At 38.0% G+C, this 27,763-nt stretch overlaps 1 protein-coding gene across 1 annotated transcript; it reads left to right on the forward strand.

Annotated features, from left to right (window-relative positions):
- Positions 1-11,889: 11,889 nt before the first annotated feature.
- Positions 11,890-14,043, forward strand: LOC126622514 (leucine-rich repeat receptor-like protein kinase PXC1). Its single transcript, XM_050291312.1, has 3 exons — positions 11,890-12,283; positions 13,359-13,746; positions 13,830-14,043. The coding sequence occupies exons 1-3, from the start codon at positions 11,890-11,892 to the stop codon at positions 14,041-14,043; spliced, it is 996 nt and encodes a 331-aa protein (XP_050147269.1).
- Positions 14,044-27,763: the final 13,720 nt, after the last annotated feature.

The raw sequence follows: 27,763 nt of genomic DNA on the forward strand, positions 1-27,763 counted from the left end.
AGCTGTGACGGCCGACATAAAAAATGTGACGAAGCCAAAAAGTGTAGTGAGGTGGCTAATATGAGTACATTTAAACCTAAAAGTAACTAAGTGCGAGAGTGTGCATGTGAGCGGGATTGAACCCATTCTACACGTGATGTTAGAGCATAAGCATAGTACAATAAAAGTAAAAGAAGAATGATACCATTGGGAGTATTCCCATAACAACGTTTTGCTGAAATCCTTGTCGACACGAAAGCTCTGCCACTAAAACTTGGAACGGCAAAAAAACCAAGGGTAAGTGGGCCTAAAAATAAAACTTTGTAAAACATTTTCAAAAACAAGTAACCCGTTGTCGTAACACAATTATAGTTTCCTTAATATAACATACTATGTATAGTATGAAAATACTTACCATAGCCAACAAGATCTCAAGAATACAATACGTCATGATATTTCATAAATAAACACATAACATCCGATAATCAAATAATTTCACATAAACAAACATATCATATCGAGTGCTCATTGACATATGCTGGCACATGAGTTCATGCAGAGATATTCTCACATGAACATGATTGGGTGTAATAATGCTTTACGATCTAGCACTATAATCATGTGAAGACTGGCGCTATGCACATCACACACGAGTCCTAATTGCCTATAGCAATTTAGGACATGACTGACACTTACAATGGATTCAAAGCGAGCATACAATGTGATGTGAACATACACGTGAAGACTGGCCATGGCTCGGGTGAGTACTAACACCAGTGTAGCACACGATGAGCAGATAACGTATATATATAATTATGCCGAAGTAATTCGGTAATTCTAGTCAATATAATACTGTTCTTAGGCGGGGTGTGTCAGATTCCTATACCGAATGACTTTGGATCGCTTTGGGATTACCGAAATTTTTGAGATTTTCAGTTTGGGATTTTTTCGGCTCGACTTCCAGAATTTTTCTGTATAGTTTGGGATTTCGATATGTTTTTCCACCCTTGCATTTACCACCCTGGCTAATAAAGTTACAATAACCACCAGACTTCAAATATTTTAACAATATTTCTACCTACTAACTCCTGCGTAGATATTTGGTAGTAGAACAAAAGCTTCGACATTTGTTGACGATGGTGGAGGCCAATTCAGCCTCGTTCGTATTTTGTTGTATTTGTAGAAATAGTGTTTATTTTGTCATCCCAAGTCGTTTAGCCTCGTTCTTATTTTGATGTATTTCTAGAAATAGTGTTTATTTTGTTCACTTCTAGAAATAGTGTGGGTTATTTTGGTTTAGTTTCACAAATAGTGTGGTTATTTTGCTATAGTTCCAGAAATAGTGTGGGTTATTTTGCTGTAGTTCTAGAAATAGTGTGTGTTATTTTGCTGTAGTTCCAGAAATAGTGTGGATTATTTTAGTTCAGTTTTCAGAAATAGTGTTTGGTTATTTGATGTAGTTTTTCAGAAATAGTGTTTATTTTATTCACTTTCATAAATAGTGTGGTTATTTTTATTAAGTTTTACAAATAGTGTATAGTATTTTGGTTTAGTTTTAAAAATAATATGTAATTTTGTTGTAATTCTAAAAATAGTATAAATTATTTTGATTTAGTTTTAAAAATAGTGTAAGTTATTTTGGTTTAGTTTAAAAATTAATCAATTAGCCAATATGGATTTCCAAACTTTTCCTTAAAATATTATAAATGGGGTGCAGGAGATTGCATGTTGACCTTAAACAATGACAAAGTCTATGCCTCTTCCTCCGAGATTGAAATTGTATGAAACTTCCTCTTAGCATTATAAAGTCTTTAGATTCCTGCAAATTGCAATATCTCCCGTCATGTGCAATCCATGTGCTTTCTTTTTCTTTACAACTTATGAAATTTATGCATCTCATAATAATAATAATAATAATAATAATAATAATAAGTCATATGTAACATCCCACATTGTTCAGGAAAGTTGATCATATAAGTCTTATATGTATATTCCCGTCTCTACCTAGCACGATGCCTTTTGGGAGCTTATTGGCTTCGGATTTCATCGGAACTTCGAAGTTAAGCAAGTTCGCGCGAGAACAATCCCATGATGGGTAACCCACCGGGAAGTTCTTGTGTAAGTTCCCAAAAACAAAACCTTGAGGGCGTTGTCGGGGCCCAAAGCAAACAATATCGTGCTACGGCGGAGTCGAGCCCAGGATGTAGTGAGGCCCGGATCGGGATGTGACAATTTGGTATCAGAGCCAATCCCTGGTCGAAAGTGTGTTGACAAGGACGTCTGGCTCCTAAGGGAGGTGGATTGTAGCATTCTACATCGTCCAAGGAAGTGGATCATGTAAGCCTTATATGTATATTCCAATCTCTAGTTAGCACGAGACTTTTTGGGAGCTCACTGGCTTCGGGTTCTATCAGAACTCTGAAGTTAAGTGAGTTCGTGCGAGAGCAATCCCATGATGGGTGACTCACTGGGAAGTTCTCGTGTGAGTTCCCAGAAACAAAACCGTGAGGACGTGGTCGGGGCTCAAAAACGACAATATTATGCTACGGTGGAGTCGAGCCAGGGATATGATGGGGACCCAGACCGGGATGTGACACATACAACTGATCTTTCCCAATTATATCACTATATGCTATGCCATTTTTTATTGATTTTAAAACAATTTAATTTAATTTTTTTGTGGTTTTTTCAGTGAAATTTTTGTTAATAAATTTGTGCTAAAAAGGAATATAAGGAAAGTTCTAGGTAAAAAAAAAAAACCCCCACTCAAGTCAAATTCAGAACCCAAGGAACTTGCGAACTTCCTCTGTCTTAAAGAGAGAATCTAATATAAAAAAAAAGGAAAATTAATGAAAATGACTTGAAAATTTTGAGTTTTAATGATAAGGACAAAATAAAGGGTAAAGTGAATAGTACCAGGATTGACTTTTTAGTGTAAAAATGTGGTTTTTCGTTAAAGTGAACAGTACCGGGTTCTTTTCATTAAAGTTTCCAAAAAAAAATGCCCTTTCTACTTCTGTACACCATTTTCAGTCTATAGTTGGTATCAGAGAGTAAAAAGAGCTGCATGTCTCAAAAAGCAAAGTGCTATTGGCCATGCTTGTTAAGCCCTTTCGGAATTAATTGATAAAGTTTTGTCTTCATTTGAAGACAAATTAAGAAATGAATTAAAATAAGAAAAGAAAAATGAAACCTTGTGGATGCTTCTCCACCTTTACCATAGAACCCCACATAGTTTCCCCAACGCGCCAAGCTTTCCCCACAGATAAAAAGAGAATACAGGGTGAGGAGAGAAGTGAGAAAATAAAAGAGGAGTTTGATTAATTCGATTATCTAAAGGCTAATTATTTTGTCACAAAATGTGTCACATCTTGAAGAATTTGAAAGTACCTCGTTGGAAAATTGACAAAAAAAAAAAAAAAACAATATATGATGAATAGTTCTAATTCCAAGGGTAACAAAACCTTTTGTATAAATCTCCAACACTTGTTATTATGTTAGTATGTGGTAAGATATAAATTAGAAACATTATTATGATTAGCAGTGCAGTGCGGGTGTTGTCCGTCTGTCTGAAAATTTAATATGGTATTATAGCAGATCGATTGATTGAGTTCATTTGCTCTGCATGTCCGAATTAACAAAAGAAATTTAATGATAGATGTTGAATTATCTGCACGTCTTGAGAAGTTAGCTACTATGTCCGTATGTCGCAGTCGGAAAAGGATCATAGGGATTCAGTAATCGTGTTCGTTCATCGTACATCGTGCAGTTAATTTTTATTAAATACTATTTATATTTGAATTTTAAATTTTAAATAATTTTTTACTGTACGATGTCGATAAATAGACACGATTACATAATCCTTAGAATTCCTAAAAAAAAAAATCCGACGATGATGCTTTCCCGTCGCAGTCTGGCATAAAGATGGCAACAAGAGCTTTTTCTATGCTGTGCAAAGTGGCAAACCAATGCAAAATTAATTAATTAATACTTTTTCGAAGAAAATTAATTAATAATTAATTACTGCAAACTATGTCGAATGAGGAATTTTTCCTAATTTTCTTTGTAAGGATAATGGAAATCTTTAAATCGTATTCGTTTATGATACATTGTACGGCAAAAAAAAATGTTAAATATTTTTATTTAAAATTAAACATAAACAATATTTAAAGAAAACTGGCAACACAATATGATAAGCGGATACGATTTAAGAATCTCTGGAATTCACACATAGAGAACCTAGAGAGGATCCTTATTCAACCATGTATTGAACAAAAGTGAATTTTTGTTTTTAGTGGGATAATATCACGCTCGTGTACCATATCTAGCTGGAAAATCTGAACGATGTCGACAACAATGTAAAAACAGCCCTCTCCTAGGTTTCTCAGCAAGAAACTCCACCATGTTCGTCCTTGTTCTTATCTCGATCGACATAGAAACATTTAATTAGCTGGCATGTACGCAATATAATATTAGCAGAATATTTGCTGTTGCTTAGCTAAAATTGTGCGTCGAGATTTTCGATTACTTACACAATCTTTATGCTATCAGTTGCTTCTTGTTCGTCAGTACCAGTATTGAATATTGAGGATGATCAAACATTACCTTATTGCTGTTCTTATTCTTGTGCTGTGTTCGCTGTTGCACGTTAGATGCGCTGTTAGAGTATGAGTGTGATTCTCACAGTTTAGTAATAATCATTGTTATTTCAGATTGGTATAAAGATGTCTTAATGTGTTTATAAGAGTTAATTCAACTTTGGTTTGGATTGAAACTCTACTGTTGGCTCGAGAATAGAACTCATACTTATACAAGGATTTGGTCTTGTATTCCTTGTAGGATTGTAATAGGGCAATCTATGTTTAGTATAAAAACATAAGCCACTGCTCTCACAAAATATACGCTCAATATTGAACTAAGACCTATTGTTAATTTGAGTACTTTTGATTTTGCAAGAGAGGAGAAGCTTGTGTGTAGATTCGTCCATGGCTTCTTCATCCATGAACATGTCTATGTTAAACTTAGAAACACGGCAGCTTTTCAAATCAATTTCATATCTCAGGCCTCACGGGAAGGCTTTGTTACATACACTACAACATACAAACTTTACAATTTACTGAGAACGCCGTTATTGAAGGAACTGTTTTTCAAAGATTTCCTCCGGACTTGCTTAAGAAGTTGAGTACAGATTATCTTGTAATGCAAAACCATAAATATGGAATCTCACCAGAGAGGCTTATGGAGAACGAGAATCTGTCGAGTTTCTTTAAGATCTTGACAACTTGTACTGATGAAGATGATAAGGTCTATGTGTCCACAGTACACGCATACAACTATCCTGTGACTGCCTTCCAATGACATCCAGAGCTGCACCATCTGTTGTCTTCTGACAGCACACATGGGAAAAACTTCGTCAAACAGTCTGCAGGTACGTGTTGCAGATATTACTTCAGTATTTGCATATGTAGAACATATTTGATGCGTTGGTTGTGATTTAGTTGCTAAATTCTTGTGTTCTTGGCTAAGTATATTATAAAGGCTATGCTTATTCTTACATGCGCTACAGCCCAAGTTGGGTACAGTGGAAATGAGAAGGATGCTCTTTCTGCCCTCAAGACTAGTTTCAATCATCCCTTCCTAAATGCTAACTGGAGTACGGAATTCAATGCAGTAATCTTAGTAACATAGGCCGCGTCACTGGAATTGTTTTGGACAATATGGAACTCAGCAGAAACATCAAGCTCGACGCGTTCATGGACTTTACTGAGTTGTCAACCCTGGGCTTGAAGAACAACTCTCTATGAGGAAGCATCATGGATTTTAGTCTCAACCCGAAATTGACGCATATTGATATGTCCGGCAACATATTGCATGGGGAAATTTCACCCTCGCTTTTGAGTCTTGGGATGTTGGAGTCTTTGCTGCTTCAAGATAATGAATTCGGGGGTCCTATTCCAGAATTTAACCAATTCACCTTAAAGGCATTCAAAGTCTCAAATAACAATCTTAGCGGATTGATCCCAACAAATTTTGTGCAACTCTTCTAGCACCACTCGTGGAATTGACAACCCAGCATCTGGTCAAGTTGGTAAACTTAGTTCTTCCAAGGATAAGTTTAATGTATACTTGTTACTTTTGGATGCTGCTGGTCTTGTAGTCGTAATTTTGCTTTTCCTTATTTACTATAAGAAATCGCAGTAGCTAAAGAAGATGATGAAGCAATTGGGGATGACTAAATCGGCATCAACGAATCAGGACGAAAAAGGTGACGTTCGTGATGATAAAAACTGTTGTGCTAGGATAGCACCAAACCTTTTTGGAACCAACTCAAGCTAACCCACAAGAAATATATCAAATGAAATGCAAGAACAAAATATTAAAGACACCAAGATTTTAACGAGGTTCTTTAACAGTCAGTGTAACTGGAGTACGTCATCGGAGCAGTAGGAGCTCACCCAATAATCCACTATCAACCAAATGGAAGTTTACAAAGTGTTGGCAAGCTCACAACCCAAAACCCCAATACAACCAATAGCTCTCACACACCAAAGAAACAAATAGAGAGAAATATAATGAATAATATCTTCTCTATACGAAGCTCAAAGCTAATACACAAATTCAACTTTGATTGAGTGAGAACTAACCAAGAAAGAAAATCACCTTTCTTTCTTATATGGGAGTTGCGTACCTCTCTTCTTCTTTCTGCTGCTCCCTCCTGTTTTCTTCTTCTATACGACTACCTCTTTTTCACCACCAAAAGGCAGCTGTTGCTGCTAGTTAAAAACCCTAGGAGTCCCGTGACTTCTCACATGGACCAAAGAAAAAAAAAACTTTAGGCAAAGTGCACTTTTCTTTTCCCCAAAACAAGGAAGAAATATAATCATGTTGTCCTTTTTTTTTCTTTTGATTTGTTTAATAGCCAAAAGCTTTTTTTGTTTTGTTCTCCACTTGGCCACTTGGCCACTTATTCAACAATCTCCACCTTGGTCAAGTTCCGAAAAACGCCATGATAAGCCAACCAACACAATTAACACACAACATCACTCCCAAACACTAGCAAGAGAACAACTTATGCCGAGCCAAATGCTCCAAAACTCCTACTGCTCAACGCCTTCTTTATATAGGCAAAATGTGAGCCAAGTTCAAACAATGAACAAACTTGGCTACACCAACAACCTTAGTCAACATATCAGCGGGGTTTTCTTTAGTTGAAATCTTCTGGAGAATGATTTCTCCTTCACCAACAACTTCACGAACAAAGTGATAACGTACATCTATGTGCTTGGTCCTCGCATGATGAACCTGATACTTAGCCAAATAAATGGCACTCTGACTATCACAATGTACCTCCACCTGTTTCTGATCAACCCCCAAATCTCTAATCAACCTATGTATCCAAATGGCCTCTTTTATAGCTTCAGCAACGGCCATATATTCAGTCTCTGTAGTAGACAAGGCAACAGACGACTGCAAAATGGACCTCCAACAAACTGGTCCTTTAGCCATAGTAAACACATAGCTTGTAGTAGACTTCCTTCCATCCAGATCACCTGCATAATCTGAATCAACATAACCAACTGCAAAATGACCAATACCAGAGTCATCTCTCTCAAAGCATAAACCAACGTCTCGAGTACCATGGAGATACCTCAATATCCACTTAGCTGCTTGCCAATGCTCTTTACCTGGATTATGCATATATCGACTCACCATGCCAACTGCATGAGCAATATCCGGTCTAGAGCATACCATTGCATACATCAAACTACCAACCAAATTTGCATATGGTATATTTTTCATTTGCAGATTCTCTTTATCAGTTTTAGGACACTGTAGAGAACTCAATTTAAAATGAGGAGCTAAAGGGGTACTAACTGGTTTGGTTGAATCATGAACTCCAAACTTCCGAATCAACTTCTCAAGGTATTGTCTTTGATTCAAACTGACGAAACCCTTTGCTCTATCTCTAGTGATCTCCATGCCAAGGATCTTCTTCGCTTCACCAAGATCCTTCATCTCGAACTCGTTCTTCATTTGTTTCTTCAATTTCTCAATCTCTTCAACATTCTTTGAGGCAATCAACATATCATCAACATATATCAATAAATAAATGAAAGACCCATCTTGCAACTTCTTAAAGTACACACAATGATCATATTGACTTCTAGAATAATTTTGGCCTCTCATAAATTTATCAAACCTCAAATACCATTGCCTTGGAGATTGCTTCAAGCCATAAAGTGATTTCTTCAATTTGCAAAACAAATTTTCCTTCCCTTTCACTATATACCATCTGGTTGACATATATAGATCTCTTCATTCAAATCACCATGTAGGAAAGCTGTCTTCACATCAAGTTGCACAAGCTCAAGATCATACTGTGCAACAAGAGCTAACATAATGCGAATTGAGGAGTGCTTCACAACCGGAGAAAAGATTTCATTGTAGTCAATGCCCTCCTTTTGTGCATACCTTTTAGCAACTAATCTTGCTTTGAATCTCACATTGCTTTTCTCATCAACATCTTCCTTCTTGGCATACACCCATTTGCAACCGCTAGCTTTCTTGCCCTTAGGCAATTTAGCTAACTCCCAAGTCTTGTTCTTCAAGAGAGAATTCATCTCATTACCATGGCATTGCACCACCTCTCATTTTCTTCACTCTCAATAGCTTTCTCAAAATTGGATGGAATCTCATCAGTGATAATAGGAAGAGCAAAAGAAACATAGTCACTATACCGAGCTGGCTTGGTAATTTGTCTTTTTCCTCTGTTCTTGGCAATAGACTCTTGAGGTGAAACTTGCTCTTCAACTTGAATAGAATCTTCAAGTTCAACTTCTTCAACATCCTCATGGTCTCCAACTTCTTCACTTGTAGTGGCTTCGACATCAGCGGAAATAGGATTTGAAGTACCAGAGGCAACTTTCTCAAGCTCCACCTGTTGGACATCTTTCACATTCTTCTCAGAGTCTTTGAACATACTTTCTTCATCAAATGTCACATCTCTGCTGATTACAAGTTTTTTCATCTCTGGGCACTACAACCTGTAACCTTTGACACCACTACTAAAACCAAGAAAGATAGCCTTTTTGGCTCTAGGATCAAGTTTATTTTCAGTCACATGAAAATAAGCAGGTGAACCAAAAATACAAATATAATCATAATCAGTAGAAGGTTTCCCAGTCCATACCTCCATTGGTGTCTTACCCTGAACAGCAGCTGAGGGTAACCGGTTGATGATGTGACATGCATAATTAACTGCCTCTACCCAAAATGACTTGCTTAAACCTGATTGAGACAACATACATCTAACCTTCTCAAGCAAGGTTCGATTCAATCTTTCTGTAACTCCATTTTGTTGTGGAGTTCCCCGGACACTAAAATGTCTCACAATCCCTTCCTCTTTGCAAACCTTAAAGAAAGGGTCGAATGTGTATTCACCACCATTATCCGATCTCAAAATCATAATCTTTCTTCCAGTCTGGTTCTCAACCATTTTCTTCCAACCCAAGAAAATGCTTAACACCTTACTCTTGTTCTTCATAGTGTAGACCCAAGACCTTCTTGAATAATCATCAACAAAGGTCACAAACCAATGTCTACCACTCAAAGAGGGAGTCTTTGTAGGACCCCAAACATCCGAATGCACATAATCAAGAATGCCCTTCGTCTGATGTACTGCAATACCAAACTTCACTCTAGTTTGCTTTCCTAAGACACAATGCTTGCAGAAATCAAGCTTACAAGTCGTGGCACCTTTTAGAAGACCTTGTTTTACAAGCCCTTGTAGAGCTTTCTCACTGGCATGGCCTAATCTCATATGCCACAGTCTAGTAGTATCTGAATCAGATATGCCCATATTTTCAGAGACTACAGATGCTTCACCTGTCACAGTGCTTCCCTGCAATAAATACAAATGGCCACATCGAGGAGCTTTCATCACAAGTGCACCATAAGTAACTTTCAATGTCTGTCCATCTGAATGAAACCTGAAGCCCTTGGATTCCAAAGTACCCAAAGAAATAAGATTTTTCTTCAAATTCGGTACATACCGAACACCTGTCAACTCTTTAACCATGCCATCATGCAACTTCAAACGAACTGTACCAATCCTTTTTGTTGTGCAAGGATTGTCATCTCCCATGAACACAACACCACCATCAAACTCTTTCAAGCTTGAAAACCAATCCTTGTGAGGAGTCATATGATGAGTACAACCCGTATCCAACACCCACTTAGTAGCACAATCAAATGATGAGGAAGTGGTTAAAGCAAAATCAGAAAAATCTGTTTCAACCTCAACAACATTAGCTTCAGAACTTTCTTTTCCTTTGGTCTTCAATCTAGGACAATCTTTTTTCCAATGGCCCTTATTACGACAAAAGGCACATTCATCCCTTTCCAAAGGTTTTCTACCTTTAGACTTTCCTCTAGGTTGAGACTGTGATTTTTTCCTACTAGAAGATGATCTTCTCTCTGATGATCTACCTCTAACAAATAAAGCTTCAGAGATACTATCATGATTTTTATCTCTATGCCTCATTTCATAATTCATCAAGGCATTGGACACATCTTCAAATTTCATAGTTTCTTTACCATGCATAATAGTGGTAACAAAATGCTCATAAGAGTCCGGCAAGGAATTCAACAATATTAAGGCCTTATCTTCATCCTTAATATCCTCATCTAAATTTAACAAGTCGGCAATCAACTTATTAAAAGCATCAAGGTGTCTAATCATTTTTGTACATTCTTTGTATTGGAAGCGGTAGAGCTTTTTCTTCAAGTGTAACCGGTTCTCTGCACTTTTCGTCATATACTTGTCTTCCAATTTTTGCCACAACACACATGCTACTGTCTCCCGCATCACAAAATATTTCTGAGTTTTTGCAACGCATAACCGAATTGAAGAGCAAGCCCACAAATTTAATTTTTCCCATTCCGGCTTCGACATAGCTTCCGGCTTCTCTCCCAAAGTGGCAAGTAGATCTTGTTGAGCCAACACATCTTTGACCTCACATTGCCACATCCCGAAGTTGTTTGTGCCATCAAAATTTTCCACTTCGAACTTTTCATTTTGCACCGTAGTTCTTGCAAACCCGGAGCTGCTTCCAAAAGGATTCTCATCTTGCCCGTCTGACATCTTTGGCAACTAGATAGTACCCAAGAGCAACCAGTGCTCTGATGCCAATTGTTGTGCTAGGATAGCACCAAACCTTTTTGGAACCAACTCAAGCTAACCCACAGGAAATATATCAAATGAAATGCAAGATCAAAATATTAAAGACACCAAGATTTTAATGAGGTTCCTTAACAGTCAGTGTAACTGGAGTACGTCCTCGGAGCAGTAGGAGCTCACCCAATAATCCACTATCAACCAAATGGAAGTTTACAAAGTGTTGGCAAGCTCACAACCCAAAACCCTAATACAACCAATAGCTCTCACACATCAAAGAAACAAATAGAGAGAAATATAATGAATAATTTCTTCTTTATACGAAGCTCAAAGCTAATACACAAATACAACTTTGATTGAGTGAGAACTAACAAAGAAAGAAAATCACCTTTCTTTCTTATATCGGAGTTGCGTACCTCTCTTATTCTTTCTGCTGCTCTCTCCTGTTTTCTTCTTCTATACGACTGCCTTTTTTTCACCACCAAAAGGCAGCTGTTGCTGCTAGTTAAAAACCCTAGGAGTCCCGTGACTTCTCACATGGACCAAAGAAAAAAAAAACTTTAGACCACGTGCACTTTTCTTTTCCCCAAAACAAGGAAGAAACATAATCATGTTGTCCTTTTTTTTTCTTTTGATTTGTTGAATAGCCAAAAACTTTTTTTGTTTTGTTCTCCACTTGGCCACTTGGCCACTTATTCAACAAAAACAAGATAGAAGAAGGCCGTTGAGATCAGATGATAAAAGCTGCCGAGTTTAAAGGACAGGATGAACACAAGAGAGGGAAGCTGGAATTCGTTCAGCATGGAGTAGATGATCATCAAATAATTGAAATGAGAGATCTTCTAAAGGCATCCGCGGAGAGTTTGGGGAATGGCATCTTTGGAAATAGCTATAAGGCAGAGATAGTGACAATGAATAATGTGGGGGGCAAGCAAATTAAGCAATCTGTGGTAGTTAAACTGCTAAGGAATCTGCAGCCATTGGTTAGTGAAGATTTCACCAAGCAGTTGCAGTTGCTTGCCAGTTTGAAGCACCTCAATTTGCTACCTCTTCTTGCTTACTACTTCTCCAAGGATGAGAAGTTATATAAATATGTTCGGAAAGGAAATTTGTTCAACCGAATGTTTGGTACGTACGTATACATTACGACTATGAGTGATTTAATTTTTTTAATTGATATTTACGAAGATATGTATGATGGAGCAAAGACTACTGTAAGAACTCATGAAGGACAAACCAAAAGCTTCCCCATAACTGTAGGGTTACATCAAAGCTCATCCTTAAGTCCTTACCTTTTTGCATTGGTAATGGATGAGTTAATAGGACATATTCAAGATGATATTCCTTGGTGTATGCTTTTCGCAGACGATATAGTGTTGATAGATGAAACTCAGGAAGGGGTAAATGCAAAACTTAACCTTTGGAGAGAAGTGTTGGAATCTAAATGTCTTTGCCTAAGCCAATCAAAGACATAATATATGGAGTGCAAGTTCAATGCATATGGAGGCCAAAATGAGTTAGGGGTGAGGATCGGAGATCTGGAAATATCAAAGAGCAACCGCTTTCGCTACCTAGGATCTATCTTGCAAAAGAACGGAGAATTAGATGGAGACCTGAACCATAGAATACAAGCTGGATGGATGAAGTAGAAGAATGCATCCGGCGTGATGTGTGACCGCCATATGCCACTGAAGCTTAAGGGAAAATTTTATAGGACGACAATAAGACGGCTAAGCTGTATGACACAGAATGTTGGGCGGTGAAGCATCAACACGTACATAAAATGGATGTAGCGGAGATGAGGATGCTTCGTTGGATGTGTGGGCACACGAGAAATGATAAGATTAGGAATGAGGATATCTAAGGTAAAGTAGGAGTAGCCGAAATTGAAGGAAAGATGAGAGAAAATCGGTTACGGTGGTTTGGATATGTGCAAAGAAGGCCTACTGACGCTCCAGTTCGAAGATGTGACTACGGGACAAATGTTTAGGGCCGAAGGGGTAGACGAAGACTTAGGAAAACTTTGGAAAAGACCCTAAGAAAAGACTTAGAGTACTTGGATCTAACGGAGAACATGACACATAACCAAGCGCAATGACGTTCTAGGATTCATATAGCCGATCCCACTTGGTGGGAAAAGGCTTTGTTGTTGTTGTTGTTGTTGATGTTGATATTTACGAAGATAGTTGTTATTTATATGCAGGAAAAAGGGGTACAAACCGCATTCCGGTCAGATGGAGGTCAAGACTATCAGTTGCTCGAGGTGTAGCCCGAGCGCTCAAGTATCTCCAGAAGAATGAGACCTCATCAGTAGAAAGCAGCAGTAGCACTAGCACTGCCCCTCAGGGGAACTTAAAGTTGTCGAATGTTCTTCTGGATGATAGTGATGGGGTTCTTGTTTCTGATTATGGTTTTGCTTCGCTTGTTGCGATTCCAATTGCAATGCAGCGCATGGTTATATACAAATCACTGGAGTACCGAAAGACCAAGAAAGTCTTGAAGGATTCTAATGTTTGGAGCTACGGAAGCCTTGTTTTAGAGCTCTTGACGGAAAAGATCTCAACTTGCACAGCCCAACCCGGTGTGAATGTGTAGACCTCTGCAGTTGGGTTCACCGAGCAGTTAGGGAAGAATGGACGGCTGAGATATTTGATATGGAAATAACTATGCACAGAACAGCCAGTAGTGGCATGCTTAGACTGCTACAAATTGCAATGCGTTGCTACGATCCGTCCCCTGAGAAGCGACCAGGGATGCGTGAAATTGTGAGAGAACTGGATAATATAAGGGTTACTGAATCAGAAGTCGAAGAGGAAGGCTCGTCTTTGGATCAATCCTTAACAGATGAGTCCGTATCAGTCACTGCCCTTCCTACAAGATTTAATTAGTATTGTCATAGCATTGTTGTAGGGATACCACAATACTGTTGAAGTATAAGCTTTGTAGCTGCAAAAGGATTGAAGAATTGCTGTCTGGAAGTTCAAGTTTTGGTTTTAGAATTGCAGGATTGTTCTAAGTTGAGTTTTAAGTGTTTGTAATGGTTGGCATGATTACAACATTTAAATGGTGTATATTGTGTCACCTATCTAGTTTGTTAGTTGTGTTTTAAGTTGTACATGTGCATCTCAAGTGCTAGAATTCTAGTTGAAGTGTGAGCTAGCAACGACTATATTGCTCAAACTCTCATCGTGTTTGGCATAACTGCATTGCAAGGAATCCAACGTAGATTCCAAAGAAACGTTTTCGATTTGCTCTCCTCTCTCTCTGACTTCATTCTTTGCAATCTAGAGATCACCATCTCTGTGATTTCCAAAATCAAAATCTAACCAAAATTTGAATTAATCAGCCTAGAAAAGACTAACATGGCCTTAGAGCTTGGTTCGAATTAAATCAAGGGGCGTGAATCTGTGAGTTGTTCTCTATGTTTCCAACGAAGAACTCAAGTGAATCGAGGAGAAAGATGGCTGGATCTGGAGCTGAGCTTAAGCTCTGGTCTTCAATGGTGTTACCTACGAGTTTTGGTCTATCTGGATGAAAACTTTTTTCTCATCTCACAATTTGTGTGGTTCTGTTGAAAATGGTAATGAGCTTCCCTCATATGAGAAGCAAACAGATGAGAAGCAATAGATCATTGCTCGTGATCTCCTGCTCGAGATGCTAGAGCTTTGGATTTGATTTAAAGTGATGTAAGTGATGCAATTTTTCCTAGGATTGCAAATTAAGAGATGGCTAAGGATGTTTGGGATGTACTGAAGTAAGAATACAAGGGTGATTCTCAGGTTATGTTAGTGAAACTTCAAGGTAATAGTCGTGGTTTTGAGTATGCTAGAATGAGAAATGGTGAATCACTATCTAATTATTTGACTAGATTGTTTGGCTTGGTGAATCAAATGAAAATGTATGGAGAGAAATTGTCAAATAAAGAATTGTTGAGAAACTGTTGAACAGCCTAATTCCTACGTATGATAATATAGGGTACAAAGAAAGTCAGTACGATTGATCCAATTGAGGTTGTAGCAACTCTCAAGAGTTTTGAGCAAAGATTGATGAGACATGCTGAAGATGGAGAGGTGAATGAGAGGGCATTTAGTAGTCTTAGTATCAATCAAAAGGTAGCTCACAGGCTGATGTTATAGAGGCAAGAAGCCTTAGAAGAATAAGGAGAAGAAGCAACTTGTGAAACCAAATGAGAAGCCAAATGTAGTTGTGAAGAACAATGATAGTAGAGAGGGCTGCAAGACTTATGGAAATCTACATTTTGGTGAATGTTGTTTAAGGGAAAACTAAAATGCCACAAGTGTAACAAGTTTGGTCATATAGCCAAAGACTACAAGAGTAAAATTGTGTAGCATGTTCATTATGCCAAGGAGGTTGGAGAAGATACTAGTATGTTCTTTGCTTGCAATTCTACAGTAATTGTTAAAAATGAAAATGTTTAGTATATTGATAGTGGGTGCAATAATCACATGACTTCACATGAGTCCATGTTGATTGACGTAGACAGAAATGTGAATACCATAATCAAAATGGGAAATGGACAGATAGTACAAGCCACGGCAAAAGGAACTTTGGTGATTGAAACCAAAAATGGCAAAGGCACATCAAAGAAGTTATGCTAGTTCCTGGTTTAGATGAAAACTTGTTGAGTGTAGGACAAATGTTGTAAGATGGATATTTCCTATTATTTGGAGTTGATAGAGTTGGAATATTTCATGATAGAAGTCTTGAAATTCATGTTGTCACAGTAAAAATGACAGGAACAGATGTTTTCATCTTATCACGGAGGATATCATGGCATCTCCATTAAAAGAAACAGTTGAAGAAGGCTTTTGAGAGTGGCACAAAACATCTGGTCACTTGAATTTCCAGAGTTTGCAACTGTTAGCTGACAAGGAAATGGTGTTGGGCTTGCCTAAATTGAAGAAAACAAATGCTGTCTGTGAAAGATGTGTTGTAGGAAAACATCACAGAGAAGCATTCAGTAAGGAGTTGACTTGGAAAACAAGTAAACTACTGGAGTTGGTACATGCTAATATATGTGGTCCTATGCAGGTCACCACAATTGGAGGAAATAGATACTTTTGACATTTATTGATGATTATTCAAGAATGTGTTGGCTATATTTTTTGAAGCACAAGTCATAAGTATTCTGTGCATTCAAAAGGTTCAAACTATGGTAGAGCTTTAGAATGGTTATAAAATTCAGAAATTGAGAAGTGACAAAGGAAGAGAATCTACTTTCCTAGAGTTTCAAAGCTTCTGTGAAATTCTTGGTTTTCAAAGCTCTGTAGCTGCACTGGAAGTTCAAGCTTTGGTTTTAGAATTGCAGGATTGTTCTAAGTTTTGAGCTTTAAGTGTTTGTAATGGATTATCACAATTATAACATCTACACAGTGTATATTATGCCAGATGTCTTGTTTGTTAGTTGTGTTTAAGTTGTACATGTGCATCTCGCGTGCTACAATTCTAGCTGAGGTATGAGCTAGCAATGGCTATATTGCTCACACACTCTCATTGTGTTTGGCATAATTGAATTGCAAAGACTCCAACGTAGATTTCAGATAAACGTTTTTGATTCGTTCTCTTTGCTCTCTCACTTCATTCTCTACAATCCGGAGATCACCATCTATGTGATTTCTAGAATCAAAATCCAGCCAGAATTAGAATTTATGAGCCTAGAAAACACTAACAAATTCAACACACAATATATTACTATCGACTTCATGGGATGCCTCTTTGTCAATCTAGTCGTTTATTTCTTAATCATCATTTAGACGTCATTTATTAAAAAAAAAAAAAAATCAAATTAGGGATTTTTTTCATCATCAATATGTATCAAACTAGCGACGGCGACTGTAGCTGTACTTGTATACTGTGATGGCCGTGTGTGGGGGACCCAAGACATACTTAATGTTTTTCGACGTCCTAATTCATGTGGCGCAGCCTGCTTAGGCTAATTCAAAGCCGTTAATAATGTTCAGGTATTAAAATTTGTTAAATGTTAAAATAAACTTAGGGCTAGTTTGGTATTACTATGCTTTGAAAAAAAAAACTACTTCTGCTGTGCTGTGAGAATAAGCAGTTGTGAAATAAAGCAACATAGTGTTTAGTAAACTTTTTTGTAAAAGTGCTTTTGGAAAAAAAGCAGTATTATAATGTTTGGTAAACTTTTTATGTAAAATAGCTGTGACTGTGTGAAATGAAAAAAAAATGGTATAATACTAGATGTGCTATTAATTTAATTTTCTTAACAAATAAAGGTGAATTACTAAATATACTTTATTTTTAAAAGAAAAATATTTATAAACTTTATCTTAAATATTAATTAGTATGACAAACTACTTCAATTGAAATATTTTAGACTGAATAGCTAGGATTCATTAGTACAATATTGTTAATGTACTTGAAAGTAGTCTAATTAGATGCATTCATCAATTATATTTGTAAAATAAAATAGTAACGTGTTTGATAAATTATATTTGTAAAAGTGCTTTTATCAAAAAATGAAGTGTTATAGTATTTGATAAATTTTTATATAAAAATTGTGTAAAATGACATTTATAATAGTTACTCTTTACCTTTTTTTTTTTATCATGATATTATGATATTTATATATTTTTTAATTCTATTATTTTCTCACAAGGATCATTTCTTCTACCTTATCTCGATAAATGATTATGACCCACTCACATTTTGTTTTACGCCCCCTTAGAACCTAGCAAGTGCAATGCGACTTTCGACGAGGACGAGTGGGCTTAGCAGTAGTACAGACTTCCTACTAGCTAGGTAGTTTAATCTCTGCTTAGCTGTTATTTATTTATAATCAATTGTATGACATTACTTTGGATTATATATAGCACGACCCATATTTTTGTGGTTTACTGTTGTATGCACTACTGTTATGCTCTAATGATGTGAAATCAATAAAAATGAAATTTAGTTCTAGATTGTGTCCCCAAGTGGGGAGGTTGTGCAGGGAACTACTTAATAGTTAAATAATTAACAAATGAGCCTTTCGATTCGAAATAATTCACATTACAATTTCTTTACTTATGGCCTCATCATTAAGTTGATAGTATTTCGTCACCTTTAAGGTGGGGTTTTATTGTCAATTTAGTGTCAGCCAACATATTTCCACTCTTAGTTGGAAGGCTATCCAGGTCAGGGTGTGTCAACAGGATGGGGATGAAGGTGGTGGAGGTGGTGGAGGTTGGGCAACAAGGATGAATGTTTTTTTTCCTATCAAAATGGGTTTATGTTATAAAATTCACAATGACGAACACTGATTGTGAAGGTTTTATTTATCCGAAGCTTGGTTTTAGGTGTTTTTTAAGGTTTGCACTTTTGAGGGAGACCATTTGATGGTTTGGCTCAAGAAACACTGAGTTGAGGTTTTTGGTATGTAAGAGCATCTTTAATCAAACTCTCTATTTTATATTAAAATTTTAGCATCTCTCTAGAAAAGTTATATTCCAACCATACTTCATACTTTAGAGAGTCAAAATGGCTATGAGTTAATAATTAGCCAATAAGAATTAATTATTTATTTAATTTAATATGAAAACGACTATCATTAATTATAAAGTGTCACTATGAGCTACTTTCTCCCTCCTCATATTTAGGAGTTTCTAGATGAATCCCTATCTTAAGAGGTGGATAAGGAGTATGCTTGAAGATTTTTTTTTAAATCCTTCTTAAATTCTAGTTAGGAGCTATTGCTCTTAAGCTTTAAATTTTGGCTGAAATGTAGTGTAGGTTTCTTAACTTGTTTGGTAATGAATGCTTTATATAAATAAGTTGACCTATAATGTGTTGTGACCTATTTTATCTGAGGGAGAGAAGAGGTATGGCAGAGAGAGAGAGAGAGAGGGAGAGAGAGAGGGAGAGAGAGAGAGAGAGAATGAAGACTATAGAATTCCTAGGGATTCTTGTGTGTGTTCCTTCCTATGCCATTGCCTTTACCTATAGTGAACCAAGAAGAGAGGATTAACTTGCCCTCCATGTAAGTACAATCCTATAAGGAAAGAATCACTACAAAAATAAATAATCAAGAAACCAATTAGATAATATTTGTAACACTACCCCTTGAGTGTGTAAATACTCAAGTAGATTCAACATTAGGCTCAGCAAAGTTGAAGAAGTTGACATATTGACACTGAATAGGAAACACGCTAGTCTTAAACAAGTGAACTTGCATGTCGAAATAAGTCTCACAAAACTAGGCCATGGTAAAACACAATATGGGACAAAAACCTATAGTCTAAGGAAAAATGTGAGTTAATGCAAACCAATTTAAACATCTACAAGATGTACACAAGGGTATGACCAGCTTATGATGAGTGCCTCGTTAAAACCTAGTTAGGTAGCAAAAACCCAAAGAGAAAAATGCTCCTTGGGGTAGGGAAAAAGAGTACATTAAGATCAAATGAGTATACTTCAGGATTTTACCACATATCAATTCCTTGAACAAGCTTCTTGACACACCCTGACCTAGATCGAGCCATGTTGGCCGTCACGTGGGAGTGACGTAACCATGTGCATAGTGTGGAAGCAATAAAGATATAGGGGAAATGCGAAGGAATAAAAACCAAACTACTAGCAGAACTAGATATGATAAGGTGTAAGTGCAAGATGAAGTGTGAAATACACAATCAGAGCATAATAGCCTAAGTGTCGTCAAGCAGGACAAGTAATAATTATACAAAACCCAAGGGTATCCTACATTTATGATATTTTGTTAGAACCACCGTCGAAATCCTTGTGATCCACCAAAACACTTTTACCTAAAACCTGGAGGGGCGCAAAACAGAAAGTGTGAGTGGGCAAAAACAAAGCTTTTCAAAATCATTTCAATTCTCAAAAGTTCTAACCCCTCGCCGTGAAACTTGTATAATTTCCCAAAAATAATATAAGCTAAATCATAAATCACGCTCAGGATGAAAATCCATAGAAATGTACCCTGCCAAAGTATCTCAATGCAATGTCATAAGTAATCTAGGAAAAATATATTAATGTCAAATATTGCATCAGCCAAATCCCTATAACTCAATCTGCACAGCTGAGTATATAACTCATAACCAATCTCAATCATATCAAATCAAATTTTGCACATGAGTCGGAACCACCTAAAGTGGTCTATATGACAAGACTAGATGTAAAATAAATATGCTCTAGTGCTACGATCACGTGAAGATTGTGCGAATGATCGTGGGTTACTTAGGAGTCGGAACCACCTAAAGTGGTCAGTACTACAAGCCTGTGCACCTAACTTGGATCCAAGGTGAGCATATGGTTCGGGAGGTGAACATCACGTAAAAGACTGTGCCCTAACTCTGGGCAGGAGCACTAACATTGGGGCACAGGTTTATGAGCTCTCAATACATCACATCATATGTCACATAACTGAAGCAATCTCCTATCTTTGATTTATGAACTTACCTGGTACTTACCTGTGCATCTGCAACACCAATCATAAATATATGCAACTACTAATGCATAATAAAATAGACAGATACTTTGCATATCATTTCAAAATGCATACTCATTCAAATTCATTTTCTGGGAAAAATCTCAAGTATATAGGTATATATGGAAAACCAAAAGCCCACTCACTGATATGTCGAAGGGTCGTAGCCCTCGAGCCTCGATTGATGGCACTCGTCCTTAGGATAGGTCTCACCTATATGCGAAATAATTGAATAAACGTTATTTAAAGCACATATAAAAAAACTAGGAAATAACTTTTTATACATTACTCAAATGGGGTATTTGAATATACCACCATGATCTACTCAACCTCAGGAACATCCCCATATTTTTAGAAGACGTTTCCGACCACCCACGCGCCGGCCAAGGCACGGCCAGACGAGCCCCCACGCACGACCAAACCCTAACTGAAACTTAACTGCCGTTAGGAATATTCCATTAAAACCTTAACAGAAATTAACGGCGTTACCTGACGCCGTTAGAATATTCCATCAAACTTGACCGAATATTCCCTTTTCCTTGGTCCGTTGGAGTTCGGCGTTGGTCGCCGCTACACTATCCGGTTTCTGGTAAATTTTAAAACTTCAATATATCGCTCATTTTTCCATCAAAACTCATGAAATTTGTATCAAAATGAAGCTTAGGACTAGAAGAATAAAACCTTACCACTTTCAAGCCTTGAAATCCACGGGATTTCGCTAGAGGAACCTCGATAATCTGGCCAAACTTGAAACTTGCCAAACTCGACTTCCCGATGTCCAAAACACTTCGTTTTTCTTCTCCGAGCTTCACGAAGACGTCCTAAAGCTCACTAGCAGCTTGAAACCTCCTAAAAAGTTCACAATTCACGATCACATGAACAATGCATTAAAACTGAGATTTCTGGTTCTCGGGAAATCAAGGTCTTCACGTCAAACTAAGGGTATGGATGACCACCTAGACTCATGAGGAACACAAAAACACCCTATTCGACGTTGATCCGTGAAGTTAAGGTCTGATTTGCGTGCTGTCCGTACGAGTGTACGGAAATGGAAGAAAACCGAGAGAGAAGAGAGAGGGTCAATGGGAGAGAATGAGTGTGTGTGTGGTCTTGATTCTCTTACAACCAACCAAAACAATTAGAACCTTTAGTTCTAATTGGGTCCAAAAAGTTAGAAAGAAAATAATTGGTCCACAACACAACTTAACCCACACAACACCATAAATGTCTAAGGGTATTTTAGGCAATTCACACCATCGAAAGATTTATTTCGGGATGGGCTGTCACAAACTACCCCCCTTAAGAAAATTTCATCCTCGAAATTTCTACACAACAATTACAATCCACTAATAATCATAAAACAACCATGGATACATTTATCTCATTCGATCATCTGTCTCTCAAGTGGCTTCCTCCACCGAGTGATTTCTCCACAAAACCTTCACCAGGCGCACTGTCTTATTTCTCAGAACCTTATCTTTCCAATCCAAAAGAGTTACTGGCTCCTCATCATAAGTCAAATCCGGATTAATTTCCAAAGGTTGAGGAGGTATCACATGAGAAGGATCTGAGATGTAATGACGAAGCACGGAGACATGAAAAACATCGTGCACTTTGGACAACTCTGGAGGCAACTCAAGCCTATAAGCAACCTCACCGACTCGCTCGGTGATCAAATATGATCTAATGTACCTAGGACTCAGCTTGCTTTTCTTTCCAAACCGCATAACACATTTCCATGGTGATAGCTTCAGAAATACCCAATCACCTACATTGTACATCCTATCAGTAGTATGCCTATCTGTTAGACTCTTCTGTCGATCCTGGGCCACTTTCAGGTTAGACCTAATCACCTGAATATTCTGAGTAGTCTCCTCCATTATCTCAGGACCCACCAAAAATCTTTCGCTGACCTCTGACCAACATAGAGGTGTACGACAAGATTTACCGTAAAGAGCCTCGAAAGGTGACATACCAATACTTAAATGAAAGCTGTTATTGTAGGCAAATTCCATTAAATCCAACCGCTTATGCCAAGCGTCACCAAACTGCAACACTGAAGATCTCAACATATCTTCCAACGTCTGAATGGTCCTCTCTGATTGTCCATATGTTTGAGGATGATATGTTGTACTATAAAATAATCTCGAACCAAGAGCTTCCTGGAATGCTATCCAGAATTTAGAAGTGAATCTAGGATCCCGATCCGAGATAATACTAATTGGGACCCCATGGACTTCACGATCTTCGATCTGAATAATTCAGCTAATTGGCTTAAAGGATATTTCTCCCTTACAGGAATAAAATGTGCTGACTTAGTAAGCCGATCAACTATCACCCAAATGCCATCATAACCATTATGTGTACGAGGAAGCTTGTACACAAAATCCACAGTAATATTTTCCCATTTCCACTACGGAACAGGAAGTGGCTGCATCAATCCAAAATGCTTCTTTCTTTCTACTTTGACTTGCTGACAAATGACACACCTACTCACATATTCAACAATTTCTCTTTTCATACCCGGCCAATAATAAAATGGTCGAATGGTATGATACATTTTTGTACCTCTTGGATGCATTGCATAAGCTGAAATATGTGCTTCTTCAAGAATTGCCTTCTTTAATTCCATATTATTTGGCACATACATTCTACTCTCCCGCATAAGCATGCCATCAGTTTCTCAAATTCTGAAGTCTTTCTTCTTCCCCCGATTCCTTGCTTGAATTATCCCCTGGGTCTCTTCATCATCCCTTTGGGCTTCGAGCACACGATCAATTAAAATTGGCCTGACTTAAAAATTTGCAAGTAAAGCTTCCTCTCGATCTTCCACTCCTAACTCCACTCCAGTGGACCTCAAATTCGCAAGAAGAGGAACGTGACAAGCATACAAAGCATTAAGTCTAACTGGAGTTTTCCTACTAAGAGCATTAGCCACTATATTCGCATAACCAGGGTGATACTCAATCGTGCAATCATAATCACTAAGCAACTTAATCCACCTTCGTTGTCGAAGATTAAGATCCCACTGAGTAAAGAGATACTGAAGACTCTTATGATCTGTGAAGATCTTACATTTCTCACCATAGAGATAATGTCTCCAAATCTTCAAAGCAAAGATGATAGCTGCTAACTCCAGATCATGAGTAGGGTAATTCTTCTCATAAGGCTTCAATTGTTGTGAAGCATAAGCAATCACTCTACCATGCTGCATCAACACACAACCCAAACCATTTAAAGAAGCATCACCGGTAGACCTTAAAATTACCACTATCATTTGGGAATGCCAAAACAGGTGCATGAGTGAGATAATACTTCAACTGTTGAAAACTTTGCTCACAATTATCATCCCACTCAAACTTAACTTTTTTCCTAGTCAACCTCGTTAATGGCAAAGCAATGACTGAAAAATCCTCAACAAACCGTCTTTAATAGCCTGCTTGGCCAAGAAAACTCCGTACCTCAGTGACAGTTCGAGGTTGCTCCCAATTCTCCACGGTTGCCACTTTTTGAGAATCCACTTGAATACCTTGAGCAGAAATGACATGTCCCAAAAATGCCACTTGATTCAACCAAAATTGACATTTGCTAAACTTAGCATACAACTGATGTTCCCTTAATTTCTTCAACACCAAGGTAAGATGTCGAACATGCTCTGCTTTAGACTTAGAGTATACCAAAATGTCATCAATTAAAACAATGACAAACCTGCCTATAAATGGCTAGAATACTCGATTCATCAAATCCATGAAAGCTGCTGGTGCATTCGTTAATCCGAATGGCATCACTAGAAACTCATAATGACCATAACGAGTCCTGAAAGCAGTCTTAGGGACATCTTCACTACTGATCTTTAGTTGGTAATAACCAGACCTCAAATCAATCTTAGAAAACACATAGGCACCTCGAAGTTGATCAAACAAATCATCTATACGCGGCAATGGATAACGATTTTTAATTGTTACCCGATTTAATTACCTATAATCAATACATAGCCTCAAAGTCCCATATTTCTTCCTAACAAACAAAACTGGAGCTCCCCAGGGTGAAGTACTAGGCTGAATAAAACCTTTATCAATTAATTCCTGCAACTGGACTTTCAATTCCCTCAAATCAGTAGGAGCCATTCTATACGGAGTCAAAGATATAAGATCCGTACCTGGAAGCAAATCAATAGTGAACTCTACATCTCAGTCTGGCAGTAATCTAGGTAAATCATCAGGGAATACATCAGGAAAATGTCTGACTACTCGAACATCCTCCACATTACTTGAAGCAATATCATTAAGCACTACATGAGCTAAATATCCCTGGCAACTTTTCGATAACAACCTTTTTGCTCTTACAGCAGAAATAACACCGTGCCTCACCCCATTACGATCACCCACAAAAGTAACTTCATGTAATCCAGGACGATGGAAAGTAACTGTTTTCCCATAGCAATCTATGTTGGCACGATTATAATGCAACCAATCCGTGCCTAAAATCACATCAAAATCAACTATATCTAACGGGATAAGATTAGCTGGCATAACCACCTCCTCCACCATTATTGGACATCCTGGATATACGCAATCAACATAACATCTCTCCCCTCTAGGCATAGCAAACTCTAAATCATACCCTAGAAGCGTAGGATGAGGTTGTGTCACTTGAGCAAATGTATGAGAAATAACAGAATGCGTAGCACCACAATCAATTAAAACTCTGGCAAAGTGACCAAGAATGTTTAACCTACCTATGATCAAATTTGAATGATTATGAGCATCTTGTAGAGAGATATTGTTAATACGCCCTTGGGCTTGCTGTCGTCCCCCACGACCTCTATTAGCTTGATTACCTTGCCCCTGCACACCTCGCCTCTGATTTGGTTGACCAGATTACCTTGAAGATCATGCACTACTGGAAGCAATCTCTACTTGCAAGAGTTGTCCTCCCTGATACCACTGAGATTCACCAGTTGGAACAGAAGGATACGGTGTATACCTTCCAAGATTCTGAGAATACCTACTTTAGTAATAAGGATCCTGCGAATACTGATACTGCCCTGAAACATAAGGAGCGGCATCACCCTGATAATGATAAGCACCACCTCGACCTATCTGACCATAACTACCAGACCCTGGAACTTGCTGGATCGGCGTTAGTGGTGGCATAGAAGGCTGCTGGGGCCTCTGCTGACTCTGGGGACAATTTATAGCTTCATGTCCCATCTGCCCACAAGTAAAACATCCACTGCTGCCTCTCCTACATTCCCCAAAATGCCTATTAATACATCTGCGACACAAATGAGCATTTCCTCTTCCAGCATCTCCTTGCCTCTGGAATCTAGGACCTCCTGAAAATCTACTACCTCTCCTTTGACCAGTGGCATTAAAACCTCCGCTATAAGAGTTAGAACTAGTTCCACTCCTCTTAAAGCTCCGAGTCTTGCGAGGTCCTTGAGAAGACTCACCTTTACCTTTATCATCTCGCCTTTGATTCCCATTATTTCCTTCTTCATCTTCACTCTCACTGGGCATATTCTCTGAGTCTTCAATCCTCAACAAAATCTCATAAAACTCCTGGTAAGTAGAACAAGGAGTCGAGGTCGCTATAGAACGCCATTTCTTCTTAGTACCCAACCTGAAGCGAAAAACCATCTCAACCGGATTAGCAGCAACTTCCAGATGATAGCGAGACAAGTTAGGTGGGAGTGACGTAACCATGTATAATTTCCCAAAAATAATATAAACTAAATCAGAAATCATACTTAGGATGAAAATCCATAGAAATATACCATGCCAAAGTATCTTAATGCAATGTCATAAGTAATTCAAGCAAAATATATCAATGTCAAATATTGCATTAGCCAAATCCCTCTAACTCAATCTACACGGCTGAGTATATAGCTCATAACCAATCTCAATCATATCAAATCAAATTATGCACACGAGTTGGAACCACCTAAAGTGGTCTATATGACAAGACTAGGTGTAAAATAAATATGCTCTAGTGTTATGATCACGTGAAGACTGTGTGAATGATCGCGGGTCACCTACGAGTCGGAACCACTTAAAGTGGTCAGTACGACAAGCCTGTACACCTAACCTGGATCCATGGTAAGCATATGGTGCGGGAGGTGAACATCACGTGAAGGATTGTGCCCTAACTTTGGGCGGGAGCACTAACACCAGGGTGCAGGTTTATGAGCTCTCAATACATCACATCATATCTCACATAACTGAAGCAATCTCCTATCTTTGATTTATGAACTTACCTGGTACTTACCTGTGCGTCCGTAGCCCCAATCATAAATATATGCAACTACTAATGCATAATAAAATAGACAAATACTTTGCATGGCATTTCAAAACGCATACTCATTCAAATTCATTTTCTGGGAAAAATCTCAAATATATAGGTATATACGGAAAACCAAAAGCCCATTCACTGATATGTCGAAGGGTCATAGCCCCCGAGCCTTGATTGATGGCGCTCGTCCTCAGGATAGGTCTCACCTATATGCGAAATAACTAATAAATGTTATTTAAAGCACATATACAAAACTAGGAAATAACTTCTCATACATTACTCAAATGGGGTATTTGAATATACCACCATGATCTACTCAACCTCAGGAACATCCCCATATTTTTAGAAAACTTTTCCGACCACCCACGCGTCGGCCAAGGCATGGCCAGACGCACTTCCACTCACGGCCAAACCTTAACTGAAACTTAACTGCCGTTAGGAATATTCCGTTAAAACCTTAACAGAAATTAACGGAGTTACCTGATGTCGTTAGAATATTCCGTCAAACTTGACCGAATATTCCCTTCTCCTTCCTTGGTTCGCCGGAGTCAGGCGACGGTCGCCATTGCACTCGCCGGTTTTTGAGAAATTTTAAAACTTCAATATCTCGCTCATTTTTCCACTAAAACTCATGAAACTTTTACCAAAATGAAGCTTAGGACTAGAAGAATAAAACATTACCACTTTCAAGTCTTGAAATCCATAAGATTTTGCTGGAGGAACCTCGATAATCTGGCCAAACTTGAAACTTGCCAAACTCGACTTCCCGACGTCCAAAACACTTCGTTTTTCTTCTCCGAGTTTCACGAAGACATCCTAAAGCTCACTAGCAGCTTGAAACCTTCTAA

Source organism: Malus sylvestris, chromosome 5, assembly GCF_916048215.2.
Source record: "Malus sylvestris chromosome 5, drMalSylv7.2, whole genome shotgun sequence".
Taxonomy (NCBI): domain Eukaryota; kingdom Viridiplantae; phylum Streptophyta; class Magnoliopsida; order Rosales; family Rosaceae; genus Malus; species Malus sylvestris.

What these genes read in the sequence shown, in the direction of transcription:
- LOC126622514 (XM_050291312.1), top strand. Translation starts at nt 11,890, where the DNA reads ATGATAAAAGCTGCCGAGTTTAAAGGACAGGATGAACACAAGAGAGGG. An exon ending in TTTGTTCAACCGAATGTTTG is followed by an intron (nt 12,284 to 13,358) that starts GTACGTACGTAT and finishes ATTTATATGCAG; the next exon opens with GAAAAAGGGGTACAAACCGC. An exon ending in GCCCAACCCGGTGTGAATGT is followed by an intron (nt 13,747 to 13,829) that starts GTAGACCTCTGC and finishes AACTATGCACAG; the next exon opens with AACAGCCAGTAGTGGCATGC.